The 13873-nt window shown below is 48.2% G+C and overlaps 1 protein-coding gene across 1 annotated transcript in view; it reads left to right on the top strand.

Moving 5' to 3' along the window:
- GNA14 (G protein subunit alpha 14) overlaps positions 1 to 13022 on the top strand; it is a 183618-nt gene extending 170596 nt beyond the window's left edge. The window contains exons 3-7 of the mRNA XM_026001514.2: positions 2854 to 3008; positions 5593 to 5721; positions 7761 to 7890; positions 10923 to 11076; positions 11968 to 13022. Coding sequence (XP_025857299.1) covers positions 2854 to 3008; positions 5593 to 5721; positions 7761 to 7890; positions 10923 to 11076; positions 11968 to 12158 — 759 coding nt within the window. The 3' untranslated portion in view covers positions 12159 to 13022. The remainder of the gene's footprint in view (positions 1 to 2853; positions 3009 to 5592; positions 5722 to 7760; positions 7891 to 10922; positions 11077 to 11967) is intronic.
- Positions 13023 to 13873: the final 851 nt, after the last annotated feature.

Below are 13873 nucleotides of genomic sequence, written 5' to 3'. Positions count from 1 at the left end.
GACTTGAATTTGGGGTCCTCCTGCCATCACCATTTTAGACTGTCAGCTCAAGGAGCCAGTCTCACACAACACGACATTTGTTTCCACATCCAGAAGGAGCCTCTGTTCTGACGCTGTGCGCTCTCCAGGAGCTTCGAACATGCTCATCCAACTGCCCATGGTCCTGCTGTGCATGAAAGTATTTAGCCAAGCCACAGGGAAATAGGCACAAAACCCCACTTTCTGTAACACACAGACGTCATTCACAGTGTACAGAAGTCATTCCGTATACCAGTTACATTTATTTAAAGACAGGTCACTCTCTTCCTCACTCCTCCCTGCCCATCATAATATTTTTTCCTGGAATGATCTTTGGGGCCTCAGCTGTGCCACTTGCCCTACCAGCCCTCTGCATATTTCTGTCAGGCCGTTCTGGATTTGGGTGACAAAATGACTCCTGACCACAGAACGTTTCCAGAGAGAGATCACAGAGAGGCAATGCATTATGTCAATGCATTATGTGACCCTAGATGGGGCAGAGGAGAGACATTAAGGGGACAATGGACACACTTGGGATAAGGTTTCAAGAAGCGATTACATTATTGTGTCTGTGTTAGTTTCTGGATTTTGGTCATTATCCTATGATGTTATGGTCCACTGTCCCATTTTTAGGAAATCACACCAAAGTCTTGAGTGGTAAAGAGGCATTGTGTCTGCAACTTCTTCTCAAATACTTTAGGCAGAAGGTCTTTGTGTACATGTGTGCCTGGCACACATTTGGCAGGATGGGATGGATGATAAGGCATGGTCATAAACTGTCAACATTTGGGCCATCCTGAAAGGCACAGAGGAACTCTTGTACCATTTCCCCCACATTTTTGTGAGTCTTAAATTATTTCAAAATAAAAAGAACCATCTTGACAGGTAGGTGAGACCTAGCTGGGAGAACTCTAAATGTGGAATACGTCTAGGCTCCTTGAATTCAGTTGGTTCCAAACTCAGATCCTAATTGTTGGGTTTCTAAGGAGACTGAGGTCTACTGCAAGTCAGAGTCCCTCCATACCCCTTGGGGTCCTTAGACATCCCAAAGGCACTAGGAGAACTCAGGGTCCTTATTCCCCATCCAGGGTACTTCCCACTAACCCATTATGCCAAGAGCTGTTGGAGATTCTACAACTGGGATCCTCTCCCTGCCAATGATCCCACAGTCCAGGGGAAGAGTTTATATCCACTCTTGATGGGTAGTGGTGCAAAGCCATGTGGACTTCATCACAACCCTCCTTTTTAGCCCCAGAGTGGAGTAAATCTCTACGATCTCCCTTTTCTCCAGCTTCCTGTTGGATTGTTAATGAGGATGAATAATGCAAGATATGACCAACTTTTCAGGGAGTACCATATACACATGTGCAGATCACAGCTGCCAAACAGATGCTTTGCCGACTCACAGCTGCTAGCAAATAGCCAGCTCTGTGTGATGTCCTTGCCCTGAGATGTGGCAAGGTGGGGAAGCAGAGGAGGGCCGAATTCCTGTCTCTGTCTCAGCAGGATTCTCTTGTCTGCGCAACTTGCAGCCAAGGGATGGGATGTGGGATCTCTGTGGCCAACACACAGACATGCTGAGGATGTAAGGCAATCATACTATTTTCATTACCTTGGGTTTGGCAAGATTTCTGGCCCCATGCTAACCTGACATCGATTAAATGAGATAATGTGTATACACCTCTTGGCACACAGGAAGTGGGCAATAAATGATAACTGATATAATAGTAATAATTACAGCAATAATCTTAAGTGCTGTAATAATGGAGCAGTAGTATTAGAGCAATAGTTATTTAATGGGAATAATAATAAATATAATATTATGACAATCATTGGCATTGGGGGTTGAAATGGGAGTGGCTTTCCACATCTTTTTTTTTTTTTTTTTTGAGATTTTATTAATTTCAGGGATGCATGGGTGATCCTGGAGTCCCAGGATCAAGTCCCACATCAGGCTCCCCACAGGGAGCCTGCTTCTCCCTCCGCCTGTGTCTCTGCTTCTCTATGTGTCTCATGAATAAGTAAATAAATAAAATCTTTTTTTAAATGATTTTATTTATTTATTTATTTATTTATTTATTTATTTATTTATTTGAGAGAGAGAGAGAGAATGAGCACAAGCAGGGGAGCAGGAGAGGGAAAAGCAGACTCCCTGCTGAGCTGGGAGCCCCACGCAGGACTTGATTTCAGGACCCCGGGATCTTGACCTGAGCCGAAGGCAGATGCTCAGCTACTGAGATGCTCCCCCAGGTGCCCTGCAAAGGAGTTTTATCAGTGATGTATGACGATAACTTAGCAGACTGAATGGGAACTCTCTGTACTTTCTTAGTTTTGCTATGAACTAAAACTGATGCAATAAGGAATAAACTCTACTAAGTTATTTCTAAAAAAAGAAGAGAGGAGAAAGCAAGCCGACCGACACACCTGGTTGGCGATGCTAGTGTCGGTCTGTTCCGGGGGGACAAGGCTCGCACTTCCCCCTGCGCCGAGGGGACCCCCGACCCCCACCCTGGTGGGGGGGCGCACGCGCCAGGACAAGGAAAATGGTTATTTCCACGTTGCTCTGCCGCTATGCTGACCTTCAAATGACACTGATGCTCCATTGCTCTTGGGCTTCTCTGTTCACATTTGGGTGTTGGGTGCTGGTGGAACGGGCCCTGGGTGCGGATGGGACAGGTCTGGGTGAGGCCGCCGCGTCCCCTGCACCGGCGGGGGCTGCAGCTGCGAGGCGGGCGGGCGGGCGAGTGGACGGAGATCTCCCCTAGTCCCCGGGTCACCCACGGGGCTCCCTCTCCTTCGCCCAATGAAAGGTTCTCTCTCCTTCCTTTCGCGTAGGAAAATGCGCAGCTCATCAGAGAGGTGGAGGTGGACAAGGTCGTGGCCCTCTCCGGGGAGCAGGTGGAGGCCATCAAGCAGCTGTGGCGGGACCCGGGGATGCAGGAGTGCTACGACAGGAGGAGGGAGTACCAGCTGTCGGACTCCGCCAAGTAGTGAGTACGCGGCCCCCCGCCCCAGGAGCCGGCCCGCAAGATGCTCCTCGCCGGGACGAACCGGCTGCCCCTAAAACTGGGCGCTGGGCGCTGGGTGGCGTCGCCCTCGGGCTCCTGGGTGCCTCGCCGCGTCCTGAGCACCAGGGCCGCCCCACATCTCTGTCCTTGGCCCTTCTCCGCGCCTCTATCCTTTTCAATGAGAAGCTCCATCAAATGTGGGGTTCCTTTAAGGGGCCTCATCTCATTTGGGGCGCTGAAATCTTCTGACTTAAAATCGGGCTACCGCTGCCCCAGGCTCCCTGGCTCCGGCCTTCCTCCTCCTCCTCCTCCTCCTCCTCCTCCTCCTCCTCCTCCTCTCCCCTCTGCCTTCGGTTTCCCGCTCGGCGCCTGCGGGATCAGCTGCTGCGCTCCCACCTGACCTCAGACTCGAGACCCCGCGGTGCAGGAGGCCCTGGCGGTGGCCGATCCGGTGCTGCCCTCTCGTGGGCAACACGGGTTCTGCAGGCGCGGCGCGGGGAGGCCGCCCAGGCCGCGAGCCCTTCCTTTGCTTGTCCACGCCCCGGGAAGGCCTACACCCTGTCTTTTTGATTCATAAAGCTCTAGCCTCAAATCATTGCTCCCTAAGGTAAAATGAAATAGATGGGCCTGCGTGCACACGGAGGTCACAGAATTTCGTTGCTTTAAGAATTTCTGGAGGCAGTGCGTCCGTCCGCTAGGTCACTGGACAAACGGATGGGTCGTGCCCCTTCTTGAAGAGGCGATTCTCCCTGCTTCTGCAGCTCGGCTCCTCCCCCTTTGCCCCGCGTCCTCTCGCATCCTCTGTGGGCCCCAGAATCCCACCCCCTTCCCTTTGGGGGTTGCCCTCGGGGCTGGTGTGGGTACGTGGGTCACCCCAATCGTCCGAACACGGCAGTGGGCAGGAGGGAAACCTGCGCTCTCACCTACAGTTTCAGTGGCCTCCCTTTGCTGCTAGTGCCAAGCTAAGTGGGTTTTTTTTTGTTCAAAGATTTTATTTATTCATTCATGAGAGACACACAGAGAGAAAGGCAGAGACACAGGCAGAGGGAGAAGCAGGCCCCATGCAGGGAGCCCGACGTGGGATTCGATCCAGGGTCTCCAGGATCACGCCCTGGGCTGCAGGCGGCGCTAAACCGCTGAGCCCCGCAGGCGGCCCCCAGGCTGCGTGTTTAATGCCATTGACCCGGGGTTGGCACGACAGGTCTGAGTGCGGGAACCTCTCGGTGCAGCAGAGCAGCCAAGTGGCAAAAGGAGGTAGCAAGCCGGGGAAGTGCTGGGTCAGCTCCGGAGAGAGCAGAGGAAGGAAGGCGGTGTCCCTGGGCGGGGCCGGCTGCCCCTGGCAGCTGCGGGGCGGGAGGCAGCTCCAGGTCGGCGAGGGTGCCGGCAGGTCCTGGGGGCTGGCCGGGGCTCCCGCTTGGAAGAGCCCCGCTGGGCCCGCTGGAGATTCAGGGGAGCCCAGAAGCCCGGGGCTAGTGCCCTGAGGGGGACGTGGGCAATGGCTGGGGGCCGAGCTGCGGCAGAGCCGGTGGTCTCGGAAACGCGGCGGTTGCCCGAGCCGAGCGGCGGAGCTGCGGAGTCCCCGGCGGCCTCCCCAGCGGCCTCCCCAGCGCGCACCTGCTGCGCCAGGCTCCTGCGGCCGGGCGGGCGTTCACTTCGCGGAGGCGGGCGCTGCGGAGGGGCGCGGGGACAGCCGTGCTCTCTGTGCTCAGGCGACCTCCGTCGGCTGGAGTGCCGTTCGCTTCCCCGACCGAGGGCTGCGGGATGCATGGGCCTGCCTGCACCCCCGGGCTCCCCGACAGGCCACCTGCGGCCCGCAGCCCTGGGAGGAGGCGAGGCCAAGCCCTCTGTGCGGGACGCCCTGGGTCACCGCCCCGTCACTGGCCAGGGCCGAGGCTACAGTCCTTCTACTCAGAAATGGCTGTTATAAAGACCTTACAGCTAAGAGATTAAGTGTATTCCCCTTTTACTGCAGAAAAAGTGATTTGTTTTCAGCTTAGGAGTTTAATAGGCAGCCAGAAATAATCCGAGACAAGTTTTGGCTTATTTTAGGTGTGTAATTTCCCAACAAGCCGTCAACTTTTTCTTGTTGTTTTGAAGGGACTTTGAATTGGCCTGTTTTATACCCTTATATTCTCATAGAAACTAAAACTCGTTGAGCAAAGCCTTCAGGAACGGCATCTACTTTCTATAATGTTGGGGGATGGGGGTGAGTGTTGGGAGGGGGGAGGCAGCTGAGAGGTCAGAGACCCCACCCCAACATCCTTTCCTTCTGACCTGCTGGGCCCCTCACTGGCCGGGGAGAGAGAAAGCTTAGAGCTGCGTGGCAGAGATGGCCTTATTCACAGATTTCCCGGAGGGCTCATGGAAGCCCCTGATCCATATCCTCTCCCCAACACTCATAGCTGGGGTGGACAGACCCGGTCCAGAGCCACCTCTCCAGAAAGGCACTGATGGAATCCACGAAGCCGAGTGGGGGCACTGTGAGTTGGGGTGTCTCCCCTGGAGTGGGATGGACGTTTCTCCCATTTCTAAAATGAGTCTTGGGCTTGGCTGTCTGATATCACAGTTACCTGACGGACATTGACCGGATCGCCATGCCATCATTCGTGCCAACACAGCAAGACGTGCTTCGTGTCCGAGTGCCCACAACTGGCATCATCGAGTATCCGTTTGACTTGGAAAACATCATCTTTCGGTAAGACGTGGTCCATTGGAATGTGTGTGGCTTTGGTAGCCCCCAAATGGATTCTTTTTTCTCAAGATTTTATTTATTTATTCATGAGAGACACACAGAGAGAGGCAGAGGGAGAACCTGGCTCCATGCAGGGAGCCGGATGTGGGACTTGATCCCAGGACTCCAGGATCAGACCCTGAGCTGAAGGCAGGCGCTAAACTTCTGAGCCACCCCGACGTCCCTCACCAAATGGATTCTTAAGTGCGTTATTCCTAAAGTGGTCTGTCTCATAGAGCCATAGGGCTCTCCATCATGCAATGTTTAGAACTACGAGAGGTCTCAAGTCCTAGAATGGAGAGGAACTCACCTTCCTATCCTCTTAGAACAGAAGTCTCCTTACTGAAGTCTGGAATGACCCTTATGTGTAAGACACACTTCCGTAACTATGAGTTGAAATACTGATGTCTTTTCCCTAAACTTGAATATTTCTCTTCCCTTAGAGTCCCTTCTCTAACATTTATCTGTTAAAAAAACAAAGAATCAGTACAAAAAGTGTATTAAAAATTACATTATATGTGTGTGTGTATATATACTACACATATATGTACACTACTGCCAAAAGTGTATGAATTTCCACATACAAATATAAGAAGTACTTTTAGGATGACTTTAGTAGATCTTCACTGCATTTAATTATGGCACAGAGTGAAGGACATGGTACAGAGGCACAGAACTGCATGTTTCAAAGCATTTTTATATTTCGTTCCCCTGCTCATCAGTTATTACGTTATGCTTTTCTAGTCGAGATGATGCAGGTCCGATCCTGCCATGCCGGATTCTGTCTGTAAACCCCGTTCCATCTCAGGGCTTCCAGAGCACTGTGGCATTGGGGAGCCCTCTGGTTGAGCCACTTGGAAGTCCACATGTGGGTGCCCATGAATTTATGACACTGACCATTTTCAGAATTGGTGAGGCTTGCTGCTTCCAAAACCTGGTTCTTCTGGGCAGCCTTGGTGGCAGTGGTTTAGCACCGCCTTCAGCCCAGAGCAGGATCCTGGAGACCTGGGATCGAGTCCCACATCGGGCTCCCTGCATGCAGCCTGCTTCTCCCTCTGCTTGTGCCTCTGCCTCTCTCTCTCTCTCATGAATAAATAAATAAAATCTTTAAACAAAACAAAACCTGGTTCTGGTCCACAGATGTATTATTCTCTTTGGCCCCCTTGCTGTTCTCTAAGCAGCTTTTGAGCAGGTCTTAGAACTGGTCCATTGCGCTTACAACATTTGATATTTAGCTCCTCTTGAAAGGTTGAGGGTCTGGTCGCAGTGTGCCTGCACTTCTGGTCAGCAGTGGTTGACTGCAGCTCCATAGCAGTCAGCCCTCCAGAGGGGGTCCCTAGCATTCTCGAAGGTGCCTACTTGATCATTTCCATGAACTGCCTGCCTCCTGGAGCATTGGAGCTTACGAGCCATCTTTGGGCTGTGATTCTCTCTAGTCTTTCCCAAAGCCCCGGCTAAAGCCTTTGGATTGCCATACAGGACAGAGGAAACTTGCAGCTCCTTGTAGGCCACAAGGAGTAGCATCCATGTAATGCAGAAAGGATTCATGGGTAAATCTGAGGAGTGGTGAAAAACGGGCAGGGTGAGGGCCTGGAGGCAGCCGGTGGACCTGGAGGATTGCCCGCCTCTCTGTCCCTCGCATGTCTAGTGTCCTGGCACTCTACAGTGGTTGGAGCGACACCTAGGTGGATGCTTGTGCTTTCTGTCTGGACCAATGCAGCAGCTTCCAAACCAGTGTCCCTGAGCAGGCTCCCCGCGAGTGACCTCTGCTGCTCTCTTCAGTAACTTCACTTACATTCTGTGCTTCCTTTGCTAGGAAACACCTAGGGTTCCTCTCTGCCAAAGGGAGTGGTGCTCACACGCTTGCATCTTAAGACCCCCTTTCACTCAAAAAATTATTGAGGACCCTAACGAGTGTTGATTTCTACAATATAATGATTCCTGTCCTTTTTCTCCAAAGAGCCATGTATGCCGACCTTTGAAATGCTGTTTCTATCCAACAGGATGGTAGATGTTGGTGGCCAGCGATCTGAAAGAAGGAAGTGGATTCATTGCTTTGAGAGTGTCACCTCCATAATTTTTTTGGTTGCTCTGAGTGAATATGACCAGGTCCTGGCTGAGTGTGACAATGAGGTATGCTTGTAGCTATGGAAAACAAAGACCTGTTTCTGCAGTTTGCAAAAAGCCAGCCGCTCTGGCATTAGACTCTTGTATAGGTTAAACTGTCTTACTATTTGAAATGTAGTCTATGGATTAGTAGCACCAGCATCATTTGGGTGCTTGTTAGAAATGCGTGCCTAGTCAATCGACCCACACTGAATAATTCAGAACTTGTATTTTAACAGATTCCAGGTAATTCAAATACACATGGAAGTTTGAGAATTGCTGGCCTGGAAGCCTGGTTCTGAAAGTTAGATGCACACTAGAATTCCCAGGGGATCTTTTTTTTTTTTTTTTTTAAATTTTATCTATTTATTCATGAGAGACACACAGAGAGAGGCAGAAACAGAGGGAGAAGCAGACTCCCTGCAGGGAGCCCGATGTGGGACTTGATCCCAGGACCCCAGGATCACACCCTGAGCCGAAGGCAGACGCTCAACTGCTGAGCCACTTAGGTTCCCTCCTGGGGGATCTTTAAGAGGAACCTGGCATGTGGGTCCTGATATAGTTGGGGTGGGTGTGGGCTGAGCCTGGGATCTAATCTCATGTATTGCCAAGGGTGGAACCACTCAAAAGCATTGGTTCTCAGCCTTGGCTACATATTGGAATCCCCTGGGGATTTTTAAAAACAGACCATCTTTTGGACCTCACAGTAGGGACTTGTGTTTCCTAGGTTTGAATCTGGGGTGTCTTCTCTAAGCCCCTTGAGGGTGCTAATGGACAGCCAAAGTTGAGCAGTGCTATTTCTAAGAAGTATCTGAGAACAGGCTTCCCAGTCCATGGTGCTCCCAAGTTAGGTCCCTGAGTTGGGTGGGGAGTGGAGCCAGGTGCTTGGATCTGGCCTGACCCCCCCTGGTCAGGCATTCTGTGTCCTCCGCAGAGTCGCCGTAGTGCTAGCTGCATGGAATGGCATTAACCCTATCTGCCCAGAAAGTGAAAAGAGCCATCACTCTCACTTCTTTGTGAGGTGGGGCTGCATATTGTGGGATACCATCGGCCTCCCCTGGTCTTTTCCTTACCCTTCAAGAGATATCCTGACCTCATAGGAAGATGTCTCTCTTGCTTCTAGGTGGTGGTAGTAAACCAGTAAAGAACGCTGCCCAGGAATAGGCAGTCACCATGACCAAATTATATCTTGTATTTCTTGAGAGCAGGCTTTTCTCTGAGGAGCAGAGTTACATTAGCTAATTAGTGGAGGATTAATCCATTTACTGGTGTCTATAGCAATCTTGGCTGCCACCCAGCTCTTCCAGGGGAGACACTTAAAAAAAAATAAAAGCAAAGGCATCAAGTTATCAATATGAAAAATGAGCTTCAAATTCGTCTCAGGATTAATGATGTTTCTTGGGAAATTCAGAGGATTATTCAGGTGGGCAAGGGACCAGTGCCTCAGCCCAGTATGCTTAGAAATTAGACATTTTCTCTTCTCTTAAAAATTTGGAGAAAAATTCTTCTTCAGACTTGCCCTCTTGGGTGTAGATACGTGGTGTCCACTCATGGGGCTGTCCAGGAATGGTTTCTTCATTTACAGTTGACCATTAGACAACACAGGTTTGAACTTACACATGGGCTTTTTTTTCCCCTAAATATGGTACAGTACACGTATTTTCCTTATGATTTTCTTCATATATATATATATATATATATATATATATATATATATATTTATCTCCAGCTTACTTTAGTGTAAGAACATTGGATGTAATATCTGTACTGTATAAAATATGTGGGAACCAGTTGTTATTGGTGAGACTTCTGGTCAGCGGTAGGCTATTAGTAGTTAAGCTTTCGGGGGAGTCAAAAGTTATATGCACATTTTCAGCTGGTCAGCACCCCCCAACTCCTGCATTGTTCAAGGGTCAACTGTGCTGTAGTTCCTTGGAGATCATTACTGATCATAATTTTTAAAAAAGCTTTAAAAACAACTGAAGGGTTACCTCTCTGGTAATAAATTCCATCTTAATTGACAAAAATGTACTAAACAGGAGAATGAGCCTCGGTATGCAGAAGTTGCAGGGAAACAGATTTATCGCAAGTCCCTCTGGAGTGGGTGTGCAAGGCTTTCATGTTTTTGCCTGATCTCTTCCCTCTATAAAGTTCTTGTTTCTTTACTCTTGTTTCTTTATTCAGGTGTGTCTGGCTGGCTCAATCATATGCTCAGGTGGGGCATATGACTCTTGATCTCAGGGTCATGAGTTAAAGTCCCACGTTGGGGCTAGAACTTACTTATAAAATATTTATTAAAAAAATACTTCAGAGCAGAGTACAATCTAGAACAATTATTGCCAACCAGAGATTTGTATGTGCCCTGTCCAACCTCCCTAAATTAAGAACCTTTGATATATTCTTGCCAATGTCTACTGTTAAGAAATTTTTAGTTTTTCTACATAATTTTGACCAGGTCGTACTATTACATAGGCTTGGGACATGATTTGAATTTGTGAACAATAGCATGCTCATCCATAAAGTGGGGACCCTGCTCCCTTAGTAGACCTCGCCTGTATTACCCACCTGTGACACGTGGCTGGAGAAGGCACCCAATAGCGTTAGTGCCTTGCTCTGCGTGACCAACTCCTGTGGGCAGTGGCTGTGCTGGAGAAGCCTTCCTCTTGTGGTCTGGAAGCCCATCCCCAGTTAAAGCGGTGTCTCTGGTCTAAGTTATGCACTTCCCCCACTTACTAACCCCCATAATTGAATAGAAAACTTTTGACAAATATGGGTATGAACCTTTTTCCATTTTATGTGTTTATTTGGGGGTGCTGCTGCAGAACAGATCCAGAATGGGTGATAAGAGCCAAGTGGGGGAGTCAGGGGGGATAGAAGTAGGCTATATAATAGAAGCACCTGGTGTCCTGGGGGGCCCTTTGTGCTCACCTGCTCCAGCAGACAGTGGTGTGGAGCTGGCAGCAAGGGGAGGGGACACATGGTGGAACCAGCCCTTTGACCTGTTGCTTCCAAGGTTTTTTTCTTCTTTATTAACCCGAAGTTCCTTGTTTCTCACTTAGAACCGCATGGAAGAAAGCAAAGCCTTATTTAAAACCATTATTACCTACCCCTGGTTTCTGAACTCATCTGTGATTTTGTTCTTAAATAAGAAGGATCTTTTGGAGGAGAAAATCATGTACTCTCATCTAATTAGCTACTTTCCAGAATACACAGGTGAGTAAATGTCCCTGCTGCCCTCCCTGGCACTCAGCCAGCGATATTTACAGGGCCCCAGGGGTCTCTGCCTCTAACAGACTTTCTCACAGGGGTTCCAGGTACGTCCCTCTTCTTTCGCCTCAGCATCTCCACACGTGCCAAACCCATTAGTGAACTCTTTGTCCTCCAAGACCCAGCTCAGGCACATCCTTTTTGGGAGCGGGTGGGGAGTCCTACTCATGCTCCCCGTGCTCGCTTGGCCTTCACTCCGTAGTGCTGTGTGTGTGCAGCTTCTGAGGCAGAGGCTGTGCTTGGTCTACCTTTGCCTCCCAGACCCCGTCAGAGCACCCACTCCTTCTTATGTGTAAGTTACCGTGGCAGCCTCCTTCCTGGGCACATGGTAGATGCTGAAGTTTTTACACAGAGGACCAATCCCAGGCTGCAAAGTTTTTATGTCCTGTTGCTAATTATTTCTGGTACCGGAGGTCTCAAACAGCATCGAGTCTGATACTGATATATAGAGTACTGTGTGGTAGTGCCCTTTTTCCTTTTATTAACTGCACGGGCCATGTGGTTGAGAGCCCTCACCCTTTAAAATCAGACTTGTTCATGTTCCCACGTTCTCCCCTTTCCTGCTCCTAGTCCACTTCTGTCTGCCTGAGTGGCCCAAATCAGAATGTTTAATTGGGTCACTGTTTTTCAACAATTTGCTTTAAAGTACACTTTTAAGATAGCAGTGGATGCTTTAAAAGTCTCTTACGGGTTCATTAGGAGATATAACAACACCCCAGGGAAGCGATTCTCTAGAAATAAGAGAACTCAAAGAGGGAGTTCATCGAAACTGATTTGGGGGAGGACTTGGTAGTTAGTATCTTTCTTCTTTACTCCTGTAACTGCACTCTTGACTAGGACCCAAGCAGGATGTCAAAGCTGCCAGAGACTTTATCCTGAAGCTTTATCAAGATCAGAATCCTGACAAAGAGAAAGTCATCTATTCTCACTTCACATGTGCCACAGACACAGAGAATATCCGCTTTGTGTTCGCTGCTGTGAAAGACACAATTCTCCAACTCAACCTGAGGGAATTCAACCTGGTGTAGAAGCTGCTGCCCACTCCTCACCCATTCCCCGAGACAGAACCTGCAAGCTCCTCACATTTTATTTGCAAGTGCTCGTGATATCAACCCACCCCCTGGCAGCACCAAGTCCATCACGCAGGCCACAGGGACAGGTGATGGACCTTGTGAGATATTTGAGTAAAGCAAACTTTTTCAAAGTCTTTATTTCTAAATTGTTTTTATATTTCTTTCCTTGACTTTTGGCTATAAGATTTCATGTAAGTTTTGAATTTGATATTTTATAGAATTTTTTAAAAGCCACTGTGATTTACTATTTTTTTTTAAGTTAAAGTGTGTTTAATAATAGTCCTTAACACGTCCTGTAATGGAGGGATCTGTTAATTTATAGATCATGCCTTGAGACCTCTAGGATTAATTTTTTTTTAAAGAAAGTTAATGGGTTTGAAGCTTTTTATTCAATCTTTTAACTTTGAGATTCTAAATTGAATGTTTTTCTCTTTGTGCTGAAGCATGCATTTAACATGTCATCAAAAGACTTTTAAAGTTATTTTGAGTTAAATATTTTTTTTGAGTTAAGTATTTCTAAGCCACATTCATGACTATATCAGTATATCTTAATTTTGCCATATTTTGATCACTATACAGCCAAAGTTGACATAAATGGGCTCTAGACAGCATATATGTTGTGTTGATGAAATGTGTATCTGTGTGTATATATGACCAAATCTTGTAAACTTATGAAGTGGCTGAAAGCCTAAGTTGTTTAACAAATGTAATGTAACCCCTGCCAAAGTTCCGATGGCCACCACAGATTTGCTGTTTGAACCACATATGCTGTGCCTTTCTGAGGAGGCTAAGAATATACCATCTGCCATTAGCATTGGATTATGTTGTGTTTCTTTGTGCTTATGGTTGATTGATATACTATGAAAGTCACAGCATTTTTCTAACTCAAACTTTCTAAATGTCCTTGTAGGGGAGGAGAAATAAATTTCCTTTTACCTTCTTGGTTCCTGAGATCCCCAAACAGATTAGGGAAAACAAAACACATTCATTTAATCATATGTGTGCCTCTGTATACAGGAGAGATAACCAGATGAACTGAGTAACTTTCCGAGTAGGCCCGGCTCTCCCCTTGAGTAAGTTCTTCAGCTAAAGATGTTGGGGGAGGAGGAATCACTAGGAAGGAGGTTAATCAGGTGCAGCCCAGTAAAGGAGAGAGTAAGGGTGTTAGAATGTAGAGTCAGCCTCCTCTTTCTGGAGGAATCACTAGGAAGGAGGTTAATCAGGTGCAGCCCAGTAAAGGAGAGAGTAAGGGTGTTAGAATGTAGAGTCAGCCTCCTCTTTCTGGAGGAATCACTAGGAAGGAGGTTAATCAGGTGCAGCCCAGTAAAGGAGAGAGTAAGGGTGTTAGAATGTAGAGTCAGCCTCCTCTTTCTGGCACAACCCTCACAAATGGAGATTTCCTTTATACAAGTACATTTCCCTCAGGAAATGGAGAGTAGCTTTTACTAGGTTTTCAGAGCTTTTGCTGGATCTCCTGTTTCTTAAAAATAATTAGTTCAAAATAATCCTTATGCCAAAGAGGCATACTTTAGGGTGCCATAGTCTATTTCCCTTTGAGTCTGCCTTTGAAATATCAAATTAGTTTCACAGCCCAGAAGCTGAGTTGATTGACAGATTGCTCTGTAGTTTCACTGAACCAGTCTCAGTATTGAGAGAGAACAGGTCAGGTT

Source organism: Vulpes vulpes, chromosome 1, assembly GCF_048418805.1.
Source record: "Vulpes vulpes isolate BD-2025 chromosome 1, VulVul3, whole genome shotgun sequence".
In the NCBI taxonomy this organism is placed as follows: Eukaryota; Metazoa; Chordata; class Mammalia; order Carnivora; family Canidae; genus Vulpes; species Vulpes vulpes.
This window is presented reverse-complemented; position numbering and strand designations above follow the sequence as displayed.